Consider the following 27,563-nt stretch of genomic DNA (forward strand, 5'->3'; position numbering starts at 1 on the left):
CCAAGAAAGAAATGCAAAATTGACATATAACTGTGTTTGGCCTGACTCATCTTCTAGGTTCGTGAAGTGGTGGGCCGGAATAATTGATTGGCATGACACCATTATAATTGTGTCAAGAATACTTTCCTTGGCATGATATTGTCATGACAACTTGACATATAACTGTGTTTGGCCTGACTTATCTTCTAGGTTTATGAAGTGATGAGCCTGAACAATTGGCTGTCATGACACCATTATAAATTAGATATACTCAACATATTGAAGGTGCATTGCAGATGTAACCCACTCAAAAATAGCCTACTAATAGGATTACATTATTTTAGTTTAATATCTAATTTCTTGATTACTTTTAGCTATGTTTTCCCTGCACACCGTATTTGTCCAGTAGGTGGCAGTGGTGGCGCTGCATAGAGGGGACTGATTCTTAGAGAAGAAGACAGAAATCGCGCCCCCTTCTTTCAATATTCTGCTTTGCGTCCTAGTAATAGCGATTTTTATTTAGCCTGTGGCCTGTCAAAATAATCTTAGCATTCACAGCAAATTAATTTAGTCTTTTACGCAGTGGGAGAAAGTGACAGCGTAAGAAATAAAGTGCGTCCAAATTCACCCATTCATCTCAGTTGAACTACTCGCGAAGCAGCCTATTCATCACACAGACATCACAGTATCACATGAAAGAGCTTTTTCTCAGCTTTTAAACTATGTTACCCGATAATTGCCGAGTTGAACGGTTCGCGAGAAAAGTAAAAAATATATTTCAATTTAATCATACATTCTACTGAAGGTTTTGTGTCCCATGATCTCCCAACGAAAAACGATGGTTCCATGCTATCCATGTGGGGTTACATGCTCACCAAGTTTCGTGTACCCCGGTCGTTCAGTGTCCTAGGAATCCTTGTTGGTGTACGGTCACTAAATGTACACATAAATCATTTTATTGTAAGGCCCCCCATGAACGAAAGTTCCCAAAACTTGGCATGCATTCGGAAGGTGTCATAATGATCCTACACTTTCAATTTCGTGCAGTTTTGACCATGTCAGCCAGAGATATTGTGATGAAAACACCTAATTTTTTGCTTTTTAATTTTTAACTAGGTGGCGCTATACATGAAATAAGTGGTAATGGTATGGGTTGACATGCCCCCTTAAGACCAACATACAAAAAAAAAGGTGGACCTCCTAGGCCCTACGGTTCTCGAGATATTCACAGAAAACTTTCTCCGGCCACCTACAGGCCAGTTGGTGTATAGTAACATAAATTAATTTATTGTGTGGCCCCCCCATGAACGGAATTCCACGAAACTTGGTGTGCATTCAGAGGGTGTCATAATGATCCTAAACTTCCAATTTCGTGCAGTTTTGACTATGTTAGGTCACAGATACCTGCGATTACAACACCTCATTTTTACTTTTTTGTGTTTAACTAGGTGGCGCTATACATGAAATGAGTGGTTATGGAATGGGTTGACATGGCCCCTTGAGATCAACATACAAAAAAAATGGTCCTCCTAAACCCTACGGTTCTCGAGATATTCACAGAAAACTGTGTCTGCTCTACCCTCCTTTCGGGGGGTCCAGTCCAGCGGGGGGGCTACAGATCAAAACGAAAAACGATTGTGTACCGCGGTCTTTCAGTATCCCGGGAATCCTTGACGGAAATTTGGACATGCAAAAAAAAAAAAAAAAAAAAATACAAAATATGACTAAACCTATATGTATATGACCGCTTCGCTGCGCGGCGGTCATAATAAAACTTTGATCATTTTTATAGCCTACTGTGTAGTTAACTTTGGCCTTGGTGCCCTGACATGTGGCCTTTGTGCCCCCCACCAAATATGCCCAACTGAAGGCCAAGTGGCCTTGCCCCCAGAATGGTGAAATTCCATGCCTGATGGTACTGCATAAGCTAAAAACCAATCGGAGCTGAACATGAGTTTAATGATTTGAAGTGCTATTTCATGCTATGTTGAAGCCAAGTTACAACGTGATATGCTAGTGCTGAAGTTTCATGTAGGCTATGTAGTGAATGTATAGATTAAAAATAAGAATAAGCTACTACAGTTCATGAATATGAGTTATATTTCCAGATCTGCTAAATGTATCGAGAGAGTAATTGAATTGAATTGTTGCCCTGCTATGCAGGTTGTTTTTTTGTTTGGATACATGATTTGATAGAGTGTTCCATTGGACAAATTTGCCATTGGACACGGGAGGCAGAAGAGCAGAGGGCGCGAATGATCATCTTGCCTGCGACATGAACTGCTTCTACTCAATATTTCTTCATTTCCTCATAGGTCATTTTACTTTATATTTTTCTCAACTTGTGTTTAAAAGGTTGAAAACTAAGACAAATACTGATTTTCACAACTAAAAGGACAGAAAAGAGAAACAAGGTCATACTGTTTGATATTTGATGTTTAATAACTGTGGGCTATATGTTCTGTGTAAACTATTTTGGTACTTTCATTTGTCTACTCCTCTTGTGAAAAGTTCCTTAGAAAGGCAGCACTTCACTCTACATTAAAATAAGTGCCCCTTACACAGACAAATATGGTGTCTCAGGGGGAATCAAACCCCTCAGTCCCTCAAAACACACCTTAAAATGATTGAATGGTACTACTGGTTAGGAATCCGTCATCGTAATGGTGTGTTGGGTAGATTCGTGCATGATTTGAAAAAGCTGCAGAAATGATGGAAATGAAATGGTGCTTAAAGACTAGTATGTGAATAGTTGAATGCATGTTCCACATGCACAGTTAGGTTAGCTGGCATGGTAACATGTCCATGTATTATGGTTTTGCAAAATGCATTGCTGAAATAAACTCTTAAGTCATGACTGAGTATGGTATTTGTTCTCATTATAGTTGAAATTAGACTCAATGTTCCAGAAATGTAAAATGTACAGAAATAGGACCTACATGATAGTGTAATGACACTTAATGACATGTTCAGGAAACATCTCAGATGGTTCACTGTACTTTAGGTCAAAGGTAAGTATTCATGACACTGTCAGGAAACTATTTTGGTGTGTAATAGTTATTTGTGACAGCTTAATGACAAGTCAAAACTGTACCACTGTAGTTGAGGTCAAGAAAAGTATTCATGACCAATTTATAATGCCGTCATGACAGTCAATTGTTCAGGCCCATTACTTCACAAACCTAGAAGATAAGTCAGGCCAAACACAGTTATATGAACTTCTTCATGTAATAATTAAACAATTATGTCAAGTTGTCATGACAATTCATGACACTGTCAGGAAACTATTTTGGTGTGTAATAGTTCTTTGTGACAGCTTAATGACAAGTCAAAACTGTACCACTGTAGTTGAGGTCAAGGAAAGTATTCATGACACAATTATAATGGTGTCATGACAGTCAATTGTTCAGGCCCTTCACTTTACAAATCTAGAAGATAAGTCAGGCCAAACACAGTTATATGTCAAGTTCTCATGACAATATCATGCCAAACACCTTGCATTTCTTTCTTGGCTATGTCAAGTCGTCATGACAATATTGTAAACGGGTTACATTTTCTTGGCTAATGTCAAGTTGTCATAATGATGACACCCAAACAATGTCAACTTGACATTCCAAAAACCGAATGACGCATTATGACAACAGTCATAAACATCAATAATGTGTCATTAATGTACATGACATGTGTCATGTCATTCTTATGACGGTTACATGTCACCCTTATGTAGACCCCTTCAAATAAAGTGTTACCAAAAATTGTTCTTTCACACTGTATGCTTTAGGATTGCATCACATGGGTTCATCTGTAGCCATTTCTATTTACTAACATTAGCAAACACACAAACTGTATCCATGGAAGAGCTTAAAATAAGAATTCCCCGGAGAGAGGCGCTGAGGCGTGAGCCCTCCAGCAGTGGTGTAGTCTAGTTAGCTGTAGTGGATATACTATGATGTACTGTAATAGTTAGCTGTAGTGGGTATACTGTGATGTACAGTAGTAGTTAGCTGTAGTGGGTATAGACCCTTTCAACAATGAAAACAAAAACAATGCTTGAACATTCTATTTGGGTCCCAATCTACTTCCTCTGCATTAAAGGTGCGATTTGTAGGATTGTTACCGAACGTTCTGCAGGCCAAAATCAAAACACTGGTGAACGTTCTCAAGACTACCAGATGCGAGCCTCTTCTGGGTTGCCAGATGTAATTAAGACTTAGCTAACGTTACTTGACCTGCAGCTGCTTTAACGTTTCTCCAGCCATGACCCAGCTACACATTACGGAAACAGTGAAAACAAAAAATACCTCTCTAACCAACGTAACATATTTAGCTGAAGTTGGCGATGCAGATGAAGTTTAGCCTAGGCTACCTGTTGTGGAGAAATATGGCCAGCTCTGCGTCAGACTTGATATTCTTCGTTTGATCGAAGGCGCCACCATCTCAGGAAGCTCCTCCGATGTCCACTTAATTTGTTTCTTGTTTAAATTTTGGAAATTTGCCTGCCTCTCAGAGGGTGCCTTCATGACTACAACTGACAGCTGTTGACAGTTGGCCTTTGCTAATTTGGCAACCCAAATAGGAGGACACGCTAGCCCATTATTAATACGCTATTCTAGAATGAGTCGTTCAAAACATAAATGAAAATTCCAAGACATTCCCCCAGAACTCATTTTTTTTTCATGGGTTTTACGGGTTTTCTGGGTTAGAGTAATGTTGTCAAATAAGCCATTACTTCAATTCATCGTGTTTCCTTACTCTCTGACAACATATGATCATCATTTTTGGAATGGTTACAGTTTATTTTCCATTATTTCCTACATACTGGACCTTTAAGATAACATATGGAATGTTAAAAAGGAAGTCTTGTGGGGCCAACTATGATGCTGATAATGGAACTCTCTTGAAAGGGTCTATACTGTGATGTACAGTAGTAGTTAGCTGTAGTGGGTATACTGTGATCAACCCCAAATGTTAATATGTATCCTTGCCTATTTTAAGTGAGTATACTGAGATGGTGATGCTTTTTAAGTGGGTATACTGCGTAGTCCTGCGTATCACGTAGACTACACCACTGCCCTCCAGCCTTCCTGTAAGCTGTTTCTAGCCAAACTGATCTCCTAACACTTCTAAAAACTTAACACACCTAACACACACTTCCCATGCACTCCCCTCCTCTACCTCCTTCTTCTACCACTTTCTCCTCCTATCACACTTTGACTAGCACTTACAATGTTGGCACCCTTATCCTCTAGAACCCTCTAGAATAGTATTGACAGATGCCGTGGTAATTCCTAGCTAAGGTCTCCTATGCACTGTAGCTTGGATGTTATCGTCTGGCTGTATAAGTCACTTGGATAAAAGTGTCTGCTAAATGAATAAATGTAAATGTTACATTTGATCAGAATTTAAGTTATTTGGATCTGAATCAAACCCTGCTTGTGTCCAAATGTTGTGTTCTCTGGTTTGTGGGAAGCACAAGAAAGAAGCAGACCAAAGAAAGAACAGGACCACCATGCTGGAGCCTCAGATTCTACTAACACACACACACACACACACACACACACACACATAATGTACTGTGCAATTTTACTATAAACACCCATGACAACCCATCACTCTCCCTCACGGCATGAGAGAATCCCTGATCCTGATTATCTTTCTCTAACAGCTGTGAGAACTGTAAACGGTCCTGAAATGAACTGCAGACGTAAAAACATACTCTAAACACATCCTCAGTTTGGGCACCTCTGAAGATGGAGAACACAATGATCAGCACACAGCTCCACACTTTCTGCAGGCGCAAGCAAATTGTCAAACTCATTATGATGCGGAGGTGACAACCGTGATTGGTTGTAATTGGCCTTAGCCTCTATGTCTTAGACTTAGCCTCTATGTCTTCAGCTTCATCTTTCTCTGTAAGTAAAGGCACACAGGTACATGTAACGGAGGCGAACTGAGCTAGCATGCTAGTTGCCCGTGTAAATCCTCACAACCCTAACCTTAAGAACGCTTCTAACCGCTGAGTTGGAAGCCTGGGCTTTTAGCTCAGTGCTTAGAGCTGGCGGGTTCGAGGGCTGTGAGTGGCGGACAAATTACGACCTCTGTAACATACAGATAATTTCGATGAAACAAAAGGGATCCTTGACAGAGAGCCCAGCCTGATGACACATAACGACAGGATAAACCAACAAAAAATGTGAATTCCGATGTGGCCTGTTCACATTGCAGGCACGTACCTTTAAGCAACATACATGTATACAGTATCTGATTTATTTCCACAAAAAAATATTTGAACCAAAAAACATGGTTCCATCTGTCTTTTCTGCAGTTCAGACCCCCGCCAAATAATCAGATCTGTGCCACGTGTAGGGAGGAGATTGGATTTCTTCCTGCAGTCTGCAGAGAGAACACAACCTAAATAAGCTTCGAGGCTGTAGTCCCTTTCTGCACCTTATCAAAGCACCTTGTAAATGAAGCAGTGCCAAAGTCACCCTTTCACTGTAAACAAGCCTCGAGCTCAGACACAGGGAGAGAGTGGGCTTTATTATGAGGTAAGGCATGAGGACGAGACGTAGCCTAAAGATGGAGAACTATGCCGACCTTTTAGAGAGAAAATATGAAAGAGGGCTCAAAACGGGGAAGGCCAGACGGGCGGCCAGAGAGGATGTATGGGAGAAGAAGGAGCTGGAGAGGGGGGATTGAGGAGTGGATAATCCTCTTCACTAAATTGGCACCGAACTCCAGTGGAGGTAGAGCAAGATGAATGGTGCTGTCTCAGACAGGGCTGGTCTGACAGATACTGAGAGAGAGACTGGAGAGAGACAAGAGAAAATACCTCAGAGAGACAGAGAGAGGAGAGGAGAGGAGGGGGGGGGCAATGAAAGGATTCTTCATCCCTCAGAAAATTGCTTTGGAGGTACAGAAGGTTTGAGGCAGGACAGGGTGTCTCTGTCTGGGACATGAGCCCCAAAGACAGGGTCTCAATATCCAGTTAGTGAGACTCGAATCTCTCGTCACTCCTTGTTAAATTGCCTCAGGATTGTCTCTCACACCCGTGCCCTACACAGGAACTTTAATATAGTCCTTCCCAAGTATGTAACTGGACTCTTCTTCCTGGAGGGCATTGAGGGGTAAAACCCATATTCCATTTCTGACACTCTGCCACCCCACACACACACACACACACACACACCACTAACTAACACTACCACCGTACACCCTTCATTCAGAATTTGAAATTAGTCTCAGAGGAAGACGGACAGGTCTCTATGGCAACCGGAGCACCTGAAAGAAAAAGACTGATGGGTAATAAATCAGAGGAGTCGGAATCTAACTAATGAGCCTGAGAGTGGACCGCACCGAACCAAAAAAAAAAAAGGGGGGGGGGGGGGGTTACTGACCAATAATAGCCAGAGAAAACTTAATGGAGCAGAGAGATTCCACTGTGAGGAAGGAGGAGAGGGGGGAGTGGGGGATGAGGGAGGGAGGGCAAGGAAAGCAAAGAGAGAGGGATGAGGAAGGAAGATAGATAGATAGATAGATAGATAGATAGATAGATAGATAGATAGATACTTTATTGATCCCAGGGAAGAGTTAAGGGAGAGAGTGAGAGTGGAGGAAAGAGAAGAAATTGGAAAGGGATGAGAGATTAAACAAATTGAAAGAGAGAGAGAGAAAGAAAGAGTGAGTACTTAGACATTCAATTCCATGATAAATTGCCTCAGACTGCCCTAAAACTGACTCATAAATGTGCCCCCAAAACATCAATAATAACAGTCAATATTGTTTGGTTGTCTGCAAGAGAGAGAAAAGAGGAATTAAATTAGGAGTTGTTATAAACACGGCAAAATGATATAAGGGAAGGAAGTGAGGGATGTAGAGAGAAATGTGGAGAGAAGTGTGTAGAGGGAGTGAAAAGAAGAGCCATAGAGCAAGTGATACTAAGAGTGAGAAAACAGGGCAGGGAGTGTGCGAGGCAGAGGTGTAATCTCCTTGTGAATGTCGTCCAGGAGAATTCTTTCTGATGTAAGAGGGAACGCAGGGTTTTACGCTTAATAAAAAGTCTCAAAAATGTAAAAAAAATCTCACTCTACCTGTAGCCTATAGATCCTAAAGCTCTCCACACATATGCACCACTCCACTTTTCAACATTCGATTACATTATGCACACTCTTTCATTATGTCCCGTTTAGATTACTGCAACTCACTTTTCCTTGGTCTCCCCACTAAAACCCTTCAAAGACTACAATATATTCAAAACTCTGCAGCTAGGCTCCTCACCCATACCAGACGATCAGCACACATCACCCCCATTCTCCATCAACTCCACTGGCTATCAGTTCTGTCCCGGATAAAATACAAAGTACTACTACTCACCTTCAAAGCCCTCCACAACCTTGCTCCCCCCTACATCTGCGACCTCCTGACCCCTTACACTCCTTCCCGCTCACTCGGATCCTCTGACCAAAACCTCTTGGCTATCCCCCACTCCAGACTCTCCACCCTGGGTGGCAGGTCCTTCAGTGCCTTGGCCCCCAAACTCTGGAACTCCCTCCCCCAACCCCTTCGTGCCTGTCCTTCTCTTCCTTTCTTCAAAGCACATCTCAAGACCTTTCTGTTTAATCACTTCTCCTCCACACCCAACACATAGTTCCTACAGATAACTTGTCTTTGTTGTATTGTTTTGTTTGTTTGTTATTGTATTTCCCTGCCTTTGTCTCTGTTGTATTGTTTGTTTGTTTGTTATTGTGTTTCCCTGCCTTCCTACTATGTAAAGCGACCTTGGGTTTGAGAAAGGCGCTATATAAAATAAACGTATTATTATTATTATTATTATTAGATTTGATCGTTTTCAATAAAACCCGGCACACCAGCGTCGTTATGTTAATTACCAATTAGTTCTATTTTTGTTGGCGCCGCTCCATAAAATCCATTGTTTATCCAATGCTTGCCAGTGAGGCATGTCACAGCTGATGTGCGTGGCAAGTGACAGTGAGCACACTCATGTCGACACCTATTTGCAGCGCGCTTTACACTCTAGAACATGTCCATGCAGTTAAAGACGCATCCCGGTGAAAACCATGTTTTTAACCTTGTTTTTAACACGTATGATGTCTGCTATGTTTTGTAAGATATCATCAAAGTCAAAGTCAAAGTCAAAGTCAGCTTTATTGTCAATTTCTTCACATGTTCCAGACATACAAAGAGATCGAAATTACGTTTCTCACTATCCCACGGTGAAGACTAGACATATTTTACCAATTTAGGTCCACAGACAAACATAACATTCAAGTAAACAAAAAAGTAAGTAAATAAGTAAATAAGAGGGCACATATAATAATAAAAAAATAAGAGCAGCAAAATTTGGTTGAAATTGTGCATAGACAGTCAATAAAATACTAGTGCAAAGTCAGGCCAATAAAAGGCTTGGGTAGTTCTGTTTTGACCTAAGTAAGAAAGAAAGTGGCATAGTGGTGCAAGTTATGTAAGAGCAGCAGAAGTGTTGTGTTTTCAGGACAACAACACCAAGTTGTAAAGTGTACAAGTGTGCAAGTGTGCAAGTGGAGTAGTGCAGGCGGCCATTTTTGGTCCAATGTCCAGGATGTTATGTAGCTGAGGGTGGAGGGGGGAGAGGAGGGAGAGAGTTCAGCATCCTTACAGCTTGGTGTATCATGACCTAAATAAGCCGTTAATGTCATTGCTGAGGAAAGACCTCTGAATGTATACTTTAGAGCAGGGGTCGGCAACCTTTTCTCTCAAAAGGGCCATTTTTTGACCAGAAATAAAAATTAATTTGTCTGGGCCACAAATATATCGGAACCATCGAAAAGCAATGAAGTTTAAACATCTCTATCTTTATTAGCCTCAGGCATATGGCATACTCGCATACTCTGCATATGCTGTATTGTACAGTATAATATTTTCACTAACTGTTAATTTGCTTGAAGCTTAGCGACTATATGAAATTGTTAGAAATGTTTTATAACTTCCATTTTTAGGGAAAGCCAGGGAGCCACTAGAAAGGAGCTAGAGGGCCGTCACGCTGCAGGTTGCCTACCCTGCTTTAGAGTAACACAGAAGAGAAACAGGGGTGTAACAAACTGTGTTGGAGAACATTCGTTCAGCAAATATTAAATCTGTAGTGATTTGCAGTAGGCTACAGGTGAGGCATATGTTTTACATATTTGTGCTCTTATGAATCAAAACAATGCCCTTGCTGTTATAGCTCCTTGCTCAATTTATCGGATGAGCTACAGGGACATCTCAGCTCTTCATCCACTATAAAACATCTACCAGTTAAAATGTGCTGTATGACATTTATAGCCGGGCAAAATATTATCCAGCAGAGAGGGATGTGGCAATTGTGATTAAACAAAACTCCAGACCAGGGTTTCAACTTTAAGACTTAGCCCTTGAATAACCTCATAAGGAAACCAAGGCAAGCCGTGACTCAGTCAGGTAGATAACACATTCATTTGAAAAAAGACAAGCACTTGACAAACAAATGCCTGAAAGAGAGAGCGAAAACAAACACGTACAGAATGTGAATGCTGTCTTTGCTTATAACTTCGCACTACTGACGGTCGAGGAAAACAACACTCTTTCAGTGCTGCTGCTGCCTATACCCTGAGGCATGTCTGTGAGCTACTACTTTTGTCCACCATAATAGCATCACACCTCTTATAGATGTCAGCATGGCTACCTGCCCCCAACCTGCCCCCAACCTATTTCTGACAGTAGCACCTGAACTGTACTGTACATGAAAATTAGCCCCTAGCTATAAGCTTTCGTTGCACCTATAGCGAGCACTGATTTGAATGATACGAACAGACAAATAAATAACATTCACTCCAGAACACATCCTATATTGTCTCTCTAACTGATTTTCACTGTGTGGACAGCATTAAACCATTATTTTGTTCAGCTGTTTGCACGTGGCAAATCTAAGGTGAATAAAACACAATGCTTTTGGAGAAATCCCATTCTGGTTTCTTCCACCTCCCATGATATCTCTAACCTCTGTGCATCCACACACCTCCTGTTCTCACACAGAAACTTCCCCATGTCATCTGGCTTCGTCATGGAGGGATGAACAATGGCAGCAAATGGCAGAACGGTATCTCTCTCTCTCTCTCTCTGTCTCTTTCACACTCTTTCTCTCTATCTCATTCCTCAATGCTTTCCTTTCTCTGCCTCACCCCCCCTCTATCATTCTTCCTCTGTCTCCCATGCTATCGCTTTCTTTGAATGTATTTCTATACCTCTACCTATCAATTTCTCTTTCATTTTCCCTGCCTTCTCTCTCTCTCTCTCTCTCTCTCTCTCTCTCTCTCTCTCTCTCTCTCTCTCTCTCTCTCTCTCTCTCTCTCTCTCTCTCTCTCTCTCTCTTATCAATTTCTGTCTCTCCCTGACTCACAAGCTTTGTTTCCTCTATAATAGGAGATGTACCATTCTCTCCCTGACTCACAAGCTTTGTTTCCTCGATAATAGGAGATGTACCATTCATCATTGCTCCTTTCCCTGCCTGCCCTTGGGTCATGTTCTGGTGAGGTTTCCTGTGCATGTCATGAAGAGCAAGATAGAGATTTAATGACATGTTTACCAGCTGACTGTCCAATATAGTCATTTCCACCAGGGAAGTGAAGCTGAGCTTCAAAACAACGTCAGTCTATCAAAGTCAGATAGGATTTCTTCATTAGTATTTAATCAGCCGTTTTGAGCAATTGGTGGGAGGAGTATTTCCATTAAAAATCTCTTTATTACATTTTTGACATTGACACTTGCTGCCATTAAGCTAGAGATTTATCTGACATGTCATGCATTATAAGATTTATTGGTTTCAGGTCAAACAGAATCGGTCATTTCAACCAAAGCGCTGTTTTCACACTGACCCATAGGGGGCACACCAACATGAGGGCATCTTTGTGGCACATAAATTAGCACACAAATTGCACTTAAAAGTATGGGGTTCACCGCGTCTGTGTCATTCCAATCACATTTGTTAGGGAATCACATGGTCTTCAGCTGCAGGTTCATTCCATTACGGTTAATCTTAATCTTTATTAATGGGAAAGGAGAAAAATTAAATAAAGTCAAAGAGCATTCGATAAGCAGGCACATCTAGGGCATGTGACAGTTTGACCTTCACACTGCCTTACAGTAATATCATATGGAGTGTGTCATATGGAGCATTAAGTGAGGGGAAATGCAGTAATATCCTAACAGGGTTGGGCTTTGATATGAAAAGTGTGCGTAATGGAATGCCACCAACACACCTGCTGAGAGACTGATTGAGAGCAGAGTGTTGACTGTAATTATTGGGGTCAGGTGGCAGCTTGACCTTGGTGGTGGCAGGAATTATTAGTCAACGTTTACTTTATTCCACATATTATTATTATTATTATTTATTATTATTATTATTGACATCTCATTTTCATTTCATTTAGACTTTCTCTTTGCTCACTTTGTGCGTTGTGTACTGTAATGACTGAGCACAGTAGGGCCAATAACGAAAACATCAGCTCCTTTCCACATATTTATACATTTGCTTAGCTGTGCAATCTTTCTAAAGCATATTTTAGGGAACACATGTTAACCATTAATAGGCTACATAATTATCGGAACTCCCCCTATTTCCACCGGTCCCGTATTTCCACCGTCTTGCGTGTATGTGTCACTTAATATCCATTTCTATACAAACCAAGACAGCGGACTCCTAAAGAAACGCAACCACCCACAACATAGGTGTATCTAAATTAGCTATGTACCAAAAATGACATTTTACCGTGACTCGACTCGTGTTGTAAGGCTACGTGTACGTGTCTCTGCATGACGAGAATTCTCGGTCTAACCGTTCAGGTGCAGTTGAAACGGTGTAAATAGGCGACCCATCAGGCCAGCACTATAATATGTGTATATATTGGTGTTCAATAAGGTTTGTATTAAACATCATTACACAATTATTGGGTCTTTATTTAAAGCTGAAGTTGGCAAGTCTGACAGATTGAGGGGACTTAGCCAAAATTTTAAATGTTTACAACATTATCAAGAATAAATAACCCATTGAGTAAGAATAAAACATTGTGCAATGATGATTTATACAGACCTTGTTGAGCACTAAAATACATATATTTGTAATTTATCAACAGTCAAAATGTGTTCCCTAAAATAAAGTGTTACAAATATTAATATGTTTCACACTGAAATACCTAATTACCATAATCTGTCAAAGACACCATTTCTTCTTATTAAAATGGGATTTTTTAACCTCACTCACGTTGGTAGGACGTTTTTGCTGCAAGAGTGGGTACGCCTAATGAGCCCAAAAGAACGATAAAAGACGCGGAGAGATGACCGCTCCGCTCTCGTTCACGCACAGATACAATATCGCTTCTCCCTAACGGCTCATTTTGCTGCCCGTTGGGGAGATATAATGCGGCCCTTCTGTAAGGAGGAGGGTTAGCGGAGCCCTCGTTGGGAGGGTCATTCATGTGGAGCACCGTCTGAACAGCGCCTCTGAGTGCCTGTTTGCGTGATGTGCGGAAAGGTTAATTCAGTGGAGCGGCCAGCGAAGATGAACCAGACCACATGGGGTGTTGTTGTTTGGGGGGGGGGGGGTGTACAGATGAAAGCAAAAAGTGTGGAAAAAGGGCAGTGTGTGTGTGTGTGTGTGTGTGTGTGTGTGTGTGTGTGTGTGTGTGTGTGTGTCTGTGTTTGTGTGTGAGTGAGTGAGAGAGTGAGAGAGAGAGAGAGAGAGAGAGTGTGTTTGTGTGTGTAAGTGCATGCATGTGTACGTTTGCTCTTGTGAACAGATCTGTCAATCATGGTTTTAATGGTTACATGTGTCAACAACACGTAGAGATACAATTATGCATACAAGTGTATCTGTGTGGCAGGTGATGTGTGTGTGTGTGTTTGTGTGATTGTGTGTTTGTGTGCAGTATAGTGTCTGTATCACCCTGTTTGAGCGGATGCTAATGTGCAAGCCTCTGATATTGATGCGGCCTGTGAAAACAGATCCCATTTCCATAAAGCAACAGCTGTGACTTGCGGGTCATTTGCATTCACCCCGGTGACAGTCACCAGGCACGGCCTGGCCTGCAGCCTGATGAAGCACACATCCACACACATCCACACACAGCCACACACAGCCACACACAGCCACACACAGCCACACACAGCCACACACTGCCACCATCAGCACCGCACCACACCGCATCACTCCAACCCCCACTGTGCCAGGCTGGGCTCTTTCTGCCACTGCTGATGTGTGTGTGTGTGTGTGTGTGTGTGTGTGTGTGAGGGCAGGTGGTGTGTGTGTTTGGGGTGTGTGTGTGTGTGTGTGTGTGTGTGTGTGTGTGTGTGGGCAGGTGGTGTGTGTGTTGGGGGTGTGTGTGTGGGCAGGGGTGGGGGGTGGAGAGTTGATGCTGTTTGGCAGGAGGGTGGCACAAAGATTTTCACACACTTCCGGTAACTGCCTCTCTGGTGAGCACAGTTTTTTGTTTTTTTTTGCCGAAAACAGCAGCAGCAGCTGCAGGCCTTCCCTCTAACCCAGGTGTCCATGCAATCTCAGTGGATGACATTCTCACTCAACACACACACACACACACACACACACACACACATAACACACACACACGCAACACGGACTCACACACACCTACATCCACACCCCCTCTAACCGCACACAGACGCAGGTTTTGCATAACTGTAGAATGCTTCCCCTTTCCTGGGGAAATGTGCCAGGTACTGTGGAATTGTGATTACGGGCGGGGTACTATGTGGCTTTAGGTATTCAGCCGAGGACTCCAGCTATCCCCCTACCCGACATTCACAGTGTGCTGTTGACTTTTGCTATTAGCTACTGCTGGGAGAGTGGCGTTCCCCTGGTGGAATGTGAGATGCCCTGCAAGATGAATTTTAATAATTGATTTAGACAATGGCTGGAGAATTAGAACGAATGAATGAATGGCTTGCTTGAATACTAATTGCCTCGTCTTCTTTGCCTGTGCAGGGAAGGCTTTTCAAACTGATTTTACCAAGGACATGGCAAAGAGAAAAAAGGGGATATAAAAACAAAGTTGCTTGAAAGTTGCTAGAGACAGACAGACAGACAGACAGACAGACAGATAAACAGTCAGGGTGTAGCCAGAAAAAGCCAGAGATTTTGGTAAAGAGAGAGAGAGAGAGAGAGAGAGAGAGAGAGAGAGAGAGAGAGAGAGAGAGATGAACAGACTAAGAGAAACACAGGGGAAAAGTAAAGGGTAACATGTGTGATATGTGATAACAGACAGGCAGACAGACAGATAGACAGACAGGTAAGCACACATGAAGACAGACAGTCAGGCTGTACTGGCAGACAGCTATTCAGACTGATGAGCAAAGACAGAGTGTTGGTCTCACACTTGACAATCAGTCAGACAGACAGGTAAACAGTTCTTACTCTCAACAGTCATTCAGACAGACAGGTTAAGACAAAGTCTCACTCTTGACAGGCAGACAGTCATTCAGACAGACAGGTAAACAGTGTGAAGCTGGTCTTACTCTTGACGGTGGCAGTTCGGGTGCAGTTGTAGAGGATGGCTAGTTCGCCGAACACCTTGGCCGGTCCCATGGTGCACAGCTTCACGTCTTCCTTCGTCACCTCCACTTTCCCATCTGCAACCAATCACAGGAAAATCACCTTCTTCACTTTTACTCTTTTCACTTTTTCTTTGTCGTTTTTTTTTCTCTTCACGTGGGTCTTTTTTTATTTATTATGTTGGATGCACTGGTTGCAAAAGCGAGTCTGACAGGTTGAAAATGGAATCGCTCCACGCCATGACGACGGAGAGGCAGAGAGGGCTATTGCTCCAAATTAAGAGTCACATCTCGTTACTTTAACAGGCACAGGGCATGGGGGTGCAGGGAGGGAGGCGACAGAGGAGGAAAGCTCTGAACCCTGGCGTGAAATTTTTTATTAAAGGGATAAAAAAAAGTATATCCTGCAAGTCTACCAGGCAGAGTGGCATAAGGTTTGAAATCACACAGAAGTGTACTAAATGCCACAGGGGCTTTTTTAAATGTCTTAAATAGAAATAATAGTCGTCATTGTAAAGGCTGTCACACACGGCCGGCGATGCGACAGTCGAACGCAACAGTGGAATTCTGTTAATTGCTTTACTACACACACTACTGCCGACCACTGATCTTTAAAGAGTGTTCTTTATAGATCAGTTTTGCCGTCGCGATCACCCATCGATTCAGTGGAGAGTACACTGACCAAACAGCTGATTTCTATTATGACGTATCAAAATCGCCCTGAAAAACAGAAGAGGGGCCGATTAGAGTGATGCAGCGGCGATGGTCGCCCCTGGCATTCTACTTGCTGTGTGCGTTGCCCCATTCACTTCAATAGATTCTATTCAATTTTGCCGGCCGCCTGCCATAAATCGCCACCGTGTCGCCGGCTGTGTGTGTAGGCCTTAATGCTCTTATTCTGTCTTACTTCTATCTGAGAGAGAACCACTAAGGATTTCTTCCCTTTAGATGTATTTCATTCACAGGTCGAGGTGTCGGCTCCTTTGCCAGACTAAGACCCAAAGGTCTCACACACTGTTATTTTAGTCAGTGAAAACACAATTAATGTCTTCAGTGACTGTTACTGTTAGGAAAGGCAGCCGTACAATGTCACAATTCTGTGTTTGCTGTTTCAACCGGATTAACCGGATAAAATGTTCGGTTATGGTCATGTTATGATCAAGGCTACAACACAATTCACATGTTGTCAACTATGTTAAAGATATACTGTAGAGTTAATTTTAAACCACCTACTCATAATATCTAACTATTATCTAATAGTCCTGCATAAACAAAGCACCAACATCTCGGGGTTGCCTGGGAAACAGCATGTTCTACCATTCTGAATTTGGTGTCCTTGTATCCCTCTGGATGGCAGCAGTGATAAGAGACCGGCGCTCAGCGGATATAAAGCTCACCGGCGGAGGACTGGTGACCTGCCACGATGCTATCAGCCCCAACAGAGCCTGCAGCTGCTCTAGTCGCCCCCCCGACCCCCCACACACACACACACACACACACCCCACCCCACCCCCATACACCTGCTCAGTTATTAACACCAGGTTAAACTCATGGTCTAAACACAGAGGCTAGAACAGGTAAAAGCGCTCTGTGGCTTTCGGCTTACATGCAGGTTAAAGATAACAGAATACATTTCCAGGGGGGGGGGAATGGAAAAATGGAATTCAGTCATGAGCACGAGACTTTTGGCATGAGTTGAAAATGCATCACAGTGTGAATTGGCCACATTGTGGTTTAGTGCTTTGACAGTCTAGTAGCAGGTACCTGAGAGGATAGAAGATGAAACACACTGCATGCTGAAAGAGAGAGAAAGAGGCTTTATTCAGCTGCTAGTGGTTCCTCCCCTCCCTCCTCCTCTCTCCCTGGTCCTTCCTTTCTTCTGCCTCTCTCTCTCTCTCTCTCTCTCTCTCTCCCTCTCTTCCTCTCCCTCAAATGCGCTTATTAGATTTCCATCACCGCCTGACAGCTTTATCTGACAAGGAGTGACAAAGCAATATGATGTCTGGGATGGAGGACAAAGGAGAGCTCTCTCTCTCTCTCTCTCTCTCTCTCTCTCTCTCTCTCTCTCTCTCTCTCTCTCTCTCTCTCTCTCTCTCTCTCTCTCTCTCTCTCTCTCTCTCTCTCTCTCTCCCTCTCTCCCTCTCTCCCTCTCTCTCTTCTCTCTTTCTCTCTATCTTGATCGCGGTGAGGCGATTATGGGCTCCTGTTTGCATCTGGCATACTGAGTTATCAGCATTAATATTCTGTCTCAGTAAACATGTTAACAGACATGTCATCAATTGTGTAATATCCTGTGAAGCTTGGATACGACAAGGCCCAACAAATCGGTACATAAGGGCCTATCACACACTAAAACACAGACACACACACACTAAAACACAGACACATACACACTAAAACACAGACACACACACACACACACACACACACACACACACACACACACAGCCACCGGCTGTCCAGTGATTAAAAGCTACAGAAAAGGTAATACTGTACAACTGACAAAAATAACACCCGATTATAGCTGAAATAAACCAATGTCAACACCGTCATAGATCATTTCCGTCACATTTCCAAAACTTTCAGCGCCAAAGCAAAGAGTGTGTGAGATCCTTAAAAAGGATGAAATGGCCGCACTCTGCTAAAAACTCCCATACATTTATTGTGGGCTGCAACGTTTCAACCCAGCTGGGTCTTCCTTAAAGGACATTTCGCTTGAGGAAGACTCAGCCGGGTCGAAACATTGCAGCACACAATAAATGTATGAGCGTTTTTAGCAGTGTGGCCATTTCATCCCTTTTGAGTTCTAGTTCCATTTGCCCTGCACCTCACCGGTGGGGATGTGCACACTACTACAACTACTCTATGTGTGAGATCCTTGACATGAAGGGCACACATGGATGTGTTCTCTTCTTCGCCCCGAGCGATAGAGGGTACATCTGGATCCCATGACACCTCATACGACATCTACACTTGCCACGGGCGTCAAAGTTACTTAGCATGTTGCAAACCTAAAACCTCTATTTTGATTTTCTCTCTCTTTCTCTCTCTCTCTCACACACACACACAGACACATATGCACACACACACACACACACACACACACACACACACACACACACACACACACACACGCACAAATTCACACAGAAAATATGGTTGCTGAGAGGGTGGAAGTGGTGGTGGTGGAGGGAGGGGGGGATGGGGGGGGTAGAACAGTGAAAAACTTTTTACACAAACATGGAAGCTATCAGAGGAAATTCCCCTGCTAAACCTGCTCGCCCATGAGGAGCAAGCCGCCAATATCCTGCAAAAGCCGGGAGATGTTTTCACACGTTCAGCAGAGATGGCCAGCAGGGTTGGGAACGACGGGGGGTTATGGAGGTGGAGGGGGCCCACGGTGAGGCGTTAAGCTCGAGGTTGTCTGCTGTTTTCCCCCAAGCCCCAGCGGGGAGTTTTATTCGGAGCCCCCTATGGCCTCCCATCACGAGTCCGACGCTATATTTGGCCTGCTGGTCAAGTGCCGGGGGATGGATCGATGCACGCAGCTGCACCCCACCTTGAAGTGCTCTTACTCCCTCTCTCTTTCTTTACCTTCTCTTTCTCCTTCACTCACCCTCTCTTTTTTATATCTTCTTCTTCCTCACCTCACTCTTTTTTTCTCTCTCTCTCTCTCTCTCTTTTCTCTAGTTTCTCTCTCACCCGTTCTCTTGAAACTTTCTCTCCCTATTTCCCTTCTCTCTCTCCCTCTCTCTCTCTCTCTCTCTCTCTCTCTCTCTCTCTCTCTCTCTCTCTCTCTCTCTCTCTCTCTCTCTCTCTCTCTCTCTCTCTCTCTCTTTAACAAGAACAAGGATCCTCCATCCTCCTCTCTCCCAGGAGCATGGGAGGGGAAATCTTTCTACAGCACTCTGCTCTAAGTGTTGCTCGATGCTCTCTGTCGGAAAGAGATTGTCATAGGTCAGTGCTAAGGGGCAAATAAACCACACAGTCCAAACCACTTCCTTTCAGCATAAATCCTCCATCTGGAGGCTGACCCTACAGTAGCCACTAACATGCTCTTCTGATGCAAGTGATGTTTATCAATTTTTCTCAAAGGCTGGTTTTCGTGAGGAAGCACATTCCTTTCGATGACAGTGATTTGTAGTGTGAATTTGAAGTGGCTGACCTTGACAGTTCTTGTTTTTTATCAGCTGATGAAACCACAAGGGCGTCCCAGTAATTTATGGGCCGAACATTGTTTTAATTCGGTCAGAGGAATTTCTTGTCTGGCTCGCTCTCTCTACTCTGAGGTAGAGGATTGATGTATGTGAGTATGTGTGTATTTGTGTGTGTGTGGTCATATTTACTGTGCGTGTGTATGTGTCTGTGTGTGTGTGTGTGTGTGTGTGTGTGTGTGTGTGTTTTTGTCAGTCTGTCTATCCACACTGTTGGGCCAAAGCGAATTGGGGCCTAACTGCTTCCCCATTATCACTTCCAGGGCTTAGTTACGCCTTAGCAGGGCTATCTCAAGGCTATTGACCCTAAGGTTTCTATTAGACCTAAGGCCTTAACTTTACCCTGGGGCAAAACAGTGCATGAGGTGGTGTCAGGGGATTCGGTGGCAAAACAATATTAGCTAGTCATGTCAAAGAGTGCATTGCTAGCAATAGCACAATAACATGGACAGCATACAGAAGCAAGGCCCTACTTAATATTGGAGCTGAATTCTAAGCTCAAATATACTGTAGCCTTCTCTTGGCCTGACTCAACAGTCGGTTTGTGTCTATGTGTATGCTTGGATAGGTTTGAGCGTTTTGTGTGTGTGTGTGTGTGTGTGGGGGGGTTGTGTGTGTGGTGTGTGTGTGTGTGCGTGGCAGGCGGGTGGTGGTTGTGTGTGTGTGTGTGTGTGTGTGTGTGTGAGGCCCTGGTGTAATGCAGGATTTTAGACATGTCACCACAGCATGGCTGCTGTGCCTATCAGGGCCGCAGGGTGAAAAAAAAGCCCCAGAGTCATTTCTCATCCTCTCGTCCACCGATTATGGATCCAATCGCCCATCCCAGTGTCTGACCGGAATAATCCTCTCTGCATTCACTTCACCTGGGTTTACCCCGACCAACAGACCATGGAAAACACTCTCTCTGTGTGTGTGTGTGTGTGTGTGTGTGTGTGTGTGTGTGTGTGTGTGTGTGTGTGTGTGTGAGTGCAGGTATATGTGGTGTGGTGGAAAGCTGACAGCTTAATGTATTCATAGAAAGACAATTGTTGGTCCACTGTGATAACAGCCCCCAGTCAAAAAAACTACACAAGCTTTAACCACCCATTTCTCCTCACACCAATATACTTTCAAAAGAAAGCCTGTATTTACAGCCGAAGCATGATAATGGCGTTTTTGTATGTTTAATGCAGTAGACAGCAGTTCTACATTTCCATAACCCAGTTTGAGCTACAGACTTCACACTGCTTTGAATTGTGTCACAACAAGCAGGCCAACAGGAGACTGTCTAATTGATAATAGGCTGTTATCAGCGAGGGGGGAATAGACAGACACAGACATTGTGCTGCTTTGACGAAGCAGAGAATTGCATATTTATGAAACGCATGGGTGACATGCAACAGCAGGGCCATATGTGAGGTATTTTCCTATTTGCTGGAGCTCTGCGATATCTGGGTAGATAGGGGAGAAAGTATGAAAGACAGCATCATGGAATCTATGACTATTTTGCAAACATGCAAAGTATAGGCCAATTCATCCAAATGATGCCACACTTGGAGAACTTATTGACAGTGGACACACACACACACACACACACACACACACAACAGTAAGCTGAATGAAGTTTTATATGTATATACACTTGTGTACTTATATACTTATATATATACTTATATACTTATATACTTATGTTCAAACTTATATAAAAATATCTTTTTATACCAGATTATTAATAGGAACACATGTTTTTCTGAATTTCTTTTGTTGGGAAATGTGTTTTTCCTTTTTTTGTCTGGGGGCAGCCGTGGCCTACTGGTTAGCGCTTCGGACTCGTAACCGGAGGGTTGCCGGTTCAAACACCGACCAGTAGGCATGGCTGAAGTGCCCTCGAGCAAGGCACCTAACCCCTCACTGCTCCCTGAGCACCGCTGTTGATGCAGGCAGCTCACTGCGCCGGGATTAGTGTGTGCTTCACTTATTACTGTGTGTTCGCTGTGTGCTGAGTGTGTTTCACTAATTCACGGATTGGGATAAATGCAGAGACCAAATTTCCCTCACAGGATCAAAAGAGTATATATACTTATACTTATTTCCTTCCCTTCTATGTTCCAAAAAACAAAGAAAACGCAGCATGCAACCGAAGCCGCCCACCAAACAGATATTGCATACCACATGGGGTTCACCCGTATCTAAAGCCATGGCCAACCCCACTGGCGCCAGAACGGAGAACTTGGCCCACCGTGAGACACCGCACTACAATTTCGTCTTAATCTCCCCGTTTATCACGACCACCATGTAATCTTCTCAAACAAACATTCATTGATCACTTCACAAGACAGCAAGCTTATCGATTCCAAGAGTCTCTGTTTCAAAGATAAGGGCGTTTTGCCTTTGAATGTCATTGAACACAGCACAAGAAACTGTGGTTTAGTGATCTCAATAAGACAAATAAGCTGAGAGAAATGCACTCTGCATCCAGCAGTGGTTCTTACTATAAGGCAGTCAGCCAGTTATGTATTGAGAAGGGACTACTACTAACTTGATTCAAACTTAGTCATACTTTAAAAACACTTTTGATGGGATGTGTGTGTGTGTGTGTGTGTGTGTGCGCACATTTGTGCCTTGTTGTTGGATAGCACAGTAACCAGCCAGCAAAACCTCAGCCCTATACTTTATACTTTGTTCAGTTCACTCACACACACACACACCCGAGTGACTGTAACAGAGTAGGACATTAATCCACCCCCCATCCAACCGCCAGTCAAGTGTGTCAGGAGATCCCTGCATCCCTTCTCCACTCTGCCATGTCCAGAGACCAATGAAGGCTCTGTCACTCAAAACTGAACCGCTCAGCAGCTATACAACAACGCACACACGCACGCACGCACGTACGCACGCATAGTTACAGTTGTCTTGCAGTTACACACACGCATGTACACACACACACACACACACACACACACACACACACGATGCATAGATGTGTATCAAACACCTTTGCCTACTCACACACACATACACACAAACATAAATTACATCACCAAGGCAACTGACCTGACTTGACCTAAGGTGCTTCATTATTTTGTTGTGTCTTGCACAAAGATACACCCACATCCTGGTTTTTATTAGCTGCATTCAAAGATGGATACAAAACAATGTCCGATGACTAGTGAATCTCTTTAGAGTCCAAGCACACCGGACACTGAAATATTTTGATATTCATTTTGTTTTAATTTAAAAAAAAAAATAATCAAACAACCACCTAATGCCATTTGTTTTATGGTTTCTGTATGTGTTCACATCCAGCAACTGTTCACAAATAGCAAAAGAAAAAAATATCAAAAAGATAGAAAGAGAAAATAGAATAGAAATAGAATAGAAAAAGAAAATCATTCTGTTAGCGCTCCGTTCACTGTAGCACTTAGCACTCATTCTCAGACGTGAGAGAATTGCCTTATGGCCGTTTTCCCATAAGTCATTCATTTGCCTGCGTAAGGCCTCGACTGGTGTTTATATAACCCACATCCTGTTGGCAACCACAACATTCATCGACTCGAGAACTCCAGAGCCAGGGTCCCAGTTAAAGATGCCAATCAAGGCTACTTCATTAATAGACTCTCAGATGCATTCAGGCTGTCTTTAGTCGTCATGTTCTTTTACGGATTTTTCTCTAGATGTAAATTCTTTTTTTGGATGAATGCCATGTGCCTTCCCCTGTGTACTGGGTTAATGACCTCACTTCCTCATTGGTTGTGGGAGTTGAGGAACTGTTGGCCCTATGCAAATCTCTCCGAGGCTCTGTGAAGCCCTATCAGATGTTCTGAGAGGCTGAGAGGGACAGGTCAGAGATGACAGCTGACTCTTTTTACTATTGCTTGTGTGTGTGTGTGTGTGTGTGTGTGTGTGTGTGTGTGTGTGTTTGCTGAAGGGGTTTTGTGTTAAAGTTATTCAGCTGTTAGTTTTAATGACATGTGTGTGGGAGTTTGGGTCAATCACAGAGAGGCGCTTTCATTGTGGGTACGCGGCAGTGCAATAACAACTGCAACGAATAACTGTTGCATTAGACATTTGTGTATTATTTTACTGCTTTTTCGTTCTTTGGCAGTGCGGTATCCAAATAGCCATGCCAATATAACAAAGCACCTTTGAATTTGAATTGGAGAAAGAGGCAAATCAGATATCAGTGTTCGAGGCTGGGTTTCAATCTGTACCTATCGACATTGCTCCCAGTAGCGCCCCAGTCTCATTTGTATTCCTGCGTGTCCAAAATGTCAACCCCTTTGAAATGCTACGTAAACCAGCAAACAAAAATTACTGAGGCAGCTGATTGCTTTTTTTTTTCGTTCTGTTTTTTCATTGTCTTTTTTCATTCTCTTTTCTCTTCTGATAGAGGATAGAGGCCACTGATTGAAGACAAACAGAAAAAGGCACAGTCATGGTGGGCTGACTTGATTCGAGGCGCTGGGCTAAAATAACAAATCTAGTGGCAACAAGAGGCTCCTATTACACCCCCAGTCAGTCTGGACACAGCTGAGGTCTTCCTGTAGAATTAGGGAGTAGCCAAAGCCCTATCACATAAACACGCAGGTATACAGTAGATGGAGATATACTGTAGGTGTGTGTGTGTGTGTGTGTGTATTTGTGTGTGTGTGTGTGTGTGTGTCCGTGTGTGTGTGCGTGCATGCGTATCTGTGAGAGAGAGAGAGAGAGAGAAAGTGAAAGAAAGAAAGAAAGAAAGAGAGAGAAATAGGTGAGAGAAAGAGAGAGAGAAAGAGAGAGATAGAGAGAGGTGTGAGAGAGGAAGAGAAAGAGGTTGTCAGTTGTCAGGTGATGCAGTAGGGGCACTGCACATACCCGATATTGAAGCGCCCCTCATTACAGCTCAGTGGCAATTTGTGGCTTTCATGGGTCAATCACATTCAAAATGGCTTTAAAAAATTAACAGTTGAATAACTTTAACACGAGACCCCCTCAGCAAAGCCCAACTCCTACACACACGCAGACACACACGCACACACACATATACACACACACACACACACACACACACACACACACACACACACACTCAACTTGAATGTATTTATCTCAAAAACACAGCAAATATGAGCTGATTGCTGGAGTGGAGTGCCATGATCAGTCATTTTATTTCAGTGTTATTTCTAAGAACACTCTCTCTCACACACAAACACACACACACACACACACACAAAACAGCTAATCAGTGTCATTACGCCCACATTGTAGCTGTGCTGCGGGACATAACTTTTATACCCCTCGGAGCTCACCGATCAATTCAGCAGAGATGATGAAATGCCACAGAAATGACTCTCTCTCTCTCTCTGTCTGTCTCGGACTCTCTCTCTCTCTCTCTCTCTCTTTCTCTTTCGTCATTCTCCTACCATAGCGGGAGATGGCAAACAAAAATAACATTACTTCCACCAAGTTTCCCATCAGCGCAGCAGCGGCATGTCGGTGTTAGAGGGGATTAATGTGACAGCTAAATGGCACTAAAAAGCCCAGGCTGCTATCTGTCTGCTTCGGATATATTTGGCAGGCAGAGAATTTGAAGACCCCTAATTAGAGACAGTTATTAAGGCATTTTGAAACAAATTTAGTAGGCCATTGCCATGGCCGAGTGCAAATGTGAATGTTGAATATTTTATTTTGTGAGGGGGGAAGAGGGTGTACAGAGAGGAGATGAATGACAGAAGGGATGACAAGGCCTCACACACACACAGTCTCTGGTGATGACAGAGGAGGAGGGTAATTGCTTGTTCTGTCATGTTTAGACATGCAGTGAGGACAAGCCCTCTTCCTATGCGCACAGACACACACACACACAAACACACACACACACACAAACAAACACACACCACACACACACACACACACACACGCAAGAAACTATGTAAATAAAGGAATGTTTATTTACATAGTTGTATCACATCTATGTAAATAAACATCTGTGGATGAGCATAAGGAATGGGTTGCCATGCAACTAGGGGAAACAAGCTGACAGAGTTTAGTGCACTAGTTTAGTGACCACTGCACTTCAGGGGCTACATCACCCTGGTGTCATTGGCAGTGAGAGGTGACCCGATGAGCACATAAACACATGCTACAGTACCTAAAGCCACACACACACAGTGGACTTAATCTGGTATCACTTTCCAACAAACTTTTTCCAACAAACTTGTCATTCCTTTCTCTCCCCCTTCCATATGCTGCTCATTCACTGGCTCTCACCACCTGGGCCTGAAGAACCCCTCACCCCTCCTCACACACACACACAACCTTCCAGCTGTTAAACTGACAAACACACACACACACACACACACACACACAGAATGAGAGGAGATAGAGACACACACACACACACACACACACACACACAAACACACACACACTAACAAAATGCCTAACCGGAGCCATCGCACCAATTAGGAGCCGCTAGCCTGTAGGCGAAAGCGGTCATTGTGGTCAGCGTGACTCCTGACAGATTGAACACTCAGCACCCCTCCCACAGCCTTCATCTCTAGACCCTCTGGGTAAACGTCCCTCCCCCAGGACCGCCACACTGGAGTGATAACTGATTTATCAGGGGGAATATCACAAGCACCGCTTGAAATTGAAATTTAAGGAAGTATGACTCAGCGTGGTAACTTGGGTGCTATCGCATCACAGCTGTGGAACTTAAAAAAAATGAAGGGAAAAAAAATGACAAGAGTGGCCATTCGCCATTAGAAGCAACACTACAGTACATTATGGTGCCACATATGAACATATAAATAAATTAAGGTAAACTAAGCTAATGATTATAGATTTATTTAATATGATGGCATTCCAAAAGTGTTAAATAAATCAAGGGCTTATGTTGGTGTACTACTATCCAAAACTATTGGTATAGTCAGGGTCCCCAGAAAAGTAGGATGCTTTGTACATGGAAGGATGGAGCTCATATTCAACACCTTTTAATTCTATGATCAAAGCCTCAGACTAAGTCTGGTAAACATGTCTCCATCAAGCTTGCCTATCCTCATTAAAGTCCATTTGCATAATGAAATTGTGTAATCTATTTCAATCTCACTCAGATGAATGGAAAACATTCTATTCTGGTCATAATCATTTTGCAAAGTAATATTATGCAAGTGTCTGGGGAAAACACCACCACACATAATGCGTCTCAACGCAATAATGGATTTAAGTGTAGATGAGGTATTCGAGCACTGCTCTTTTTTCCACATCAGGCTTTCTAGACACATTTGCATGGTACGGATGCAGCCAGTGTTCAGAATTCGACAGTATTCATTTGGTAAACAAATATGTATGCCTGCCAAGAATCTCTGAGTGAAACTGAAAGCGCTCAAAATATTTCACATTATCTTTTAGCTTTGACAGTGTTTGAGAATTTATCATCAGCTTTCACTGAGTGTTTCACAGAGGCAAAGCAGATTCAAAATGAAATGCCTTTACACTGGCTCACAACCTGAATGAGCCATATAAAATGACTATTGACAAAAAAAAACTGTTCTCACATTGGCCTCATTTTGTTATTACTGTATAGCAGGGAAATTTTCTAGACATTTTTTAATCAATAGGTTTGCACATTTTGCGTGAGCAAAATTCACTGTATCCTGTCATTTTGGTTATGTCAGGGGAGGAAGGGGTAGTCTAAAACACTCTTCAAAGAGTCAGTCAGAAAATCTAAAATATCTCCATGCATAAGACCCTTTATTCCTGGGTAGTTTCACCTTGACAAACTGCTCCTCTGATACCGGCAGACTCCAGACAAACACACGAGCAGCAGCTGTT

The 27,563-nt window shown here is 43.1% G+C and overlaps 1 protein-coding gene across 2 annotated transcripts in view; it reads right to left on the reverse strand.

Annotated features, from left to right (window-relative positions):
• The window catches only part of prkg1b (protein kinase cGMP-dependent 1b), a 145,567-nt gene that overhangs the window by 92,529 nt on the left and 25,475 nt on the right, over nucleotides 1–27,563 (reverse strand). For both annotated transcript variants that reach the window (XM_048233584.1, XM_048233583.1), the window contains exon 3: nucleotides 15,520–15,633. In XM_048233584.1, the coding sequence (XP_048089541.1) occupies nucleotides 15,520–15,633 (114 nt within the window). The remainder of the gene's footprint in view (nucleotides 1–15,519; nucleotides 15,634–27,563) is intronic.

The sequence above is a fragment of the Alosa alosa genome, chromosome 22 (genome assembly GCF_017589495.1).
Source record: "Alosa alosa isolate M-15738 ecotype Scorff River chromosome 22, AALO_Geno_1.1, whole genome shotgun sequence".
NCBI lineage: Eukaryota > Metazoa > Chordata > Actinopteri > Clupeiformes > Clupeidae > Alosa > Alosa alosa.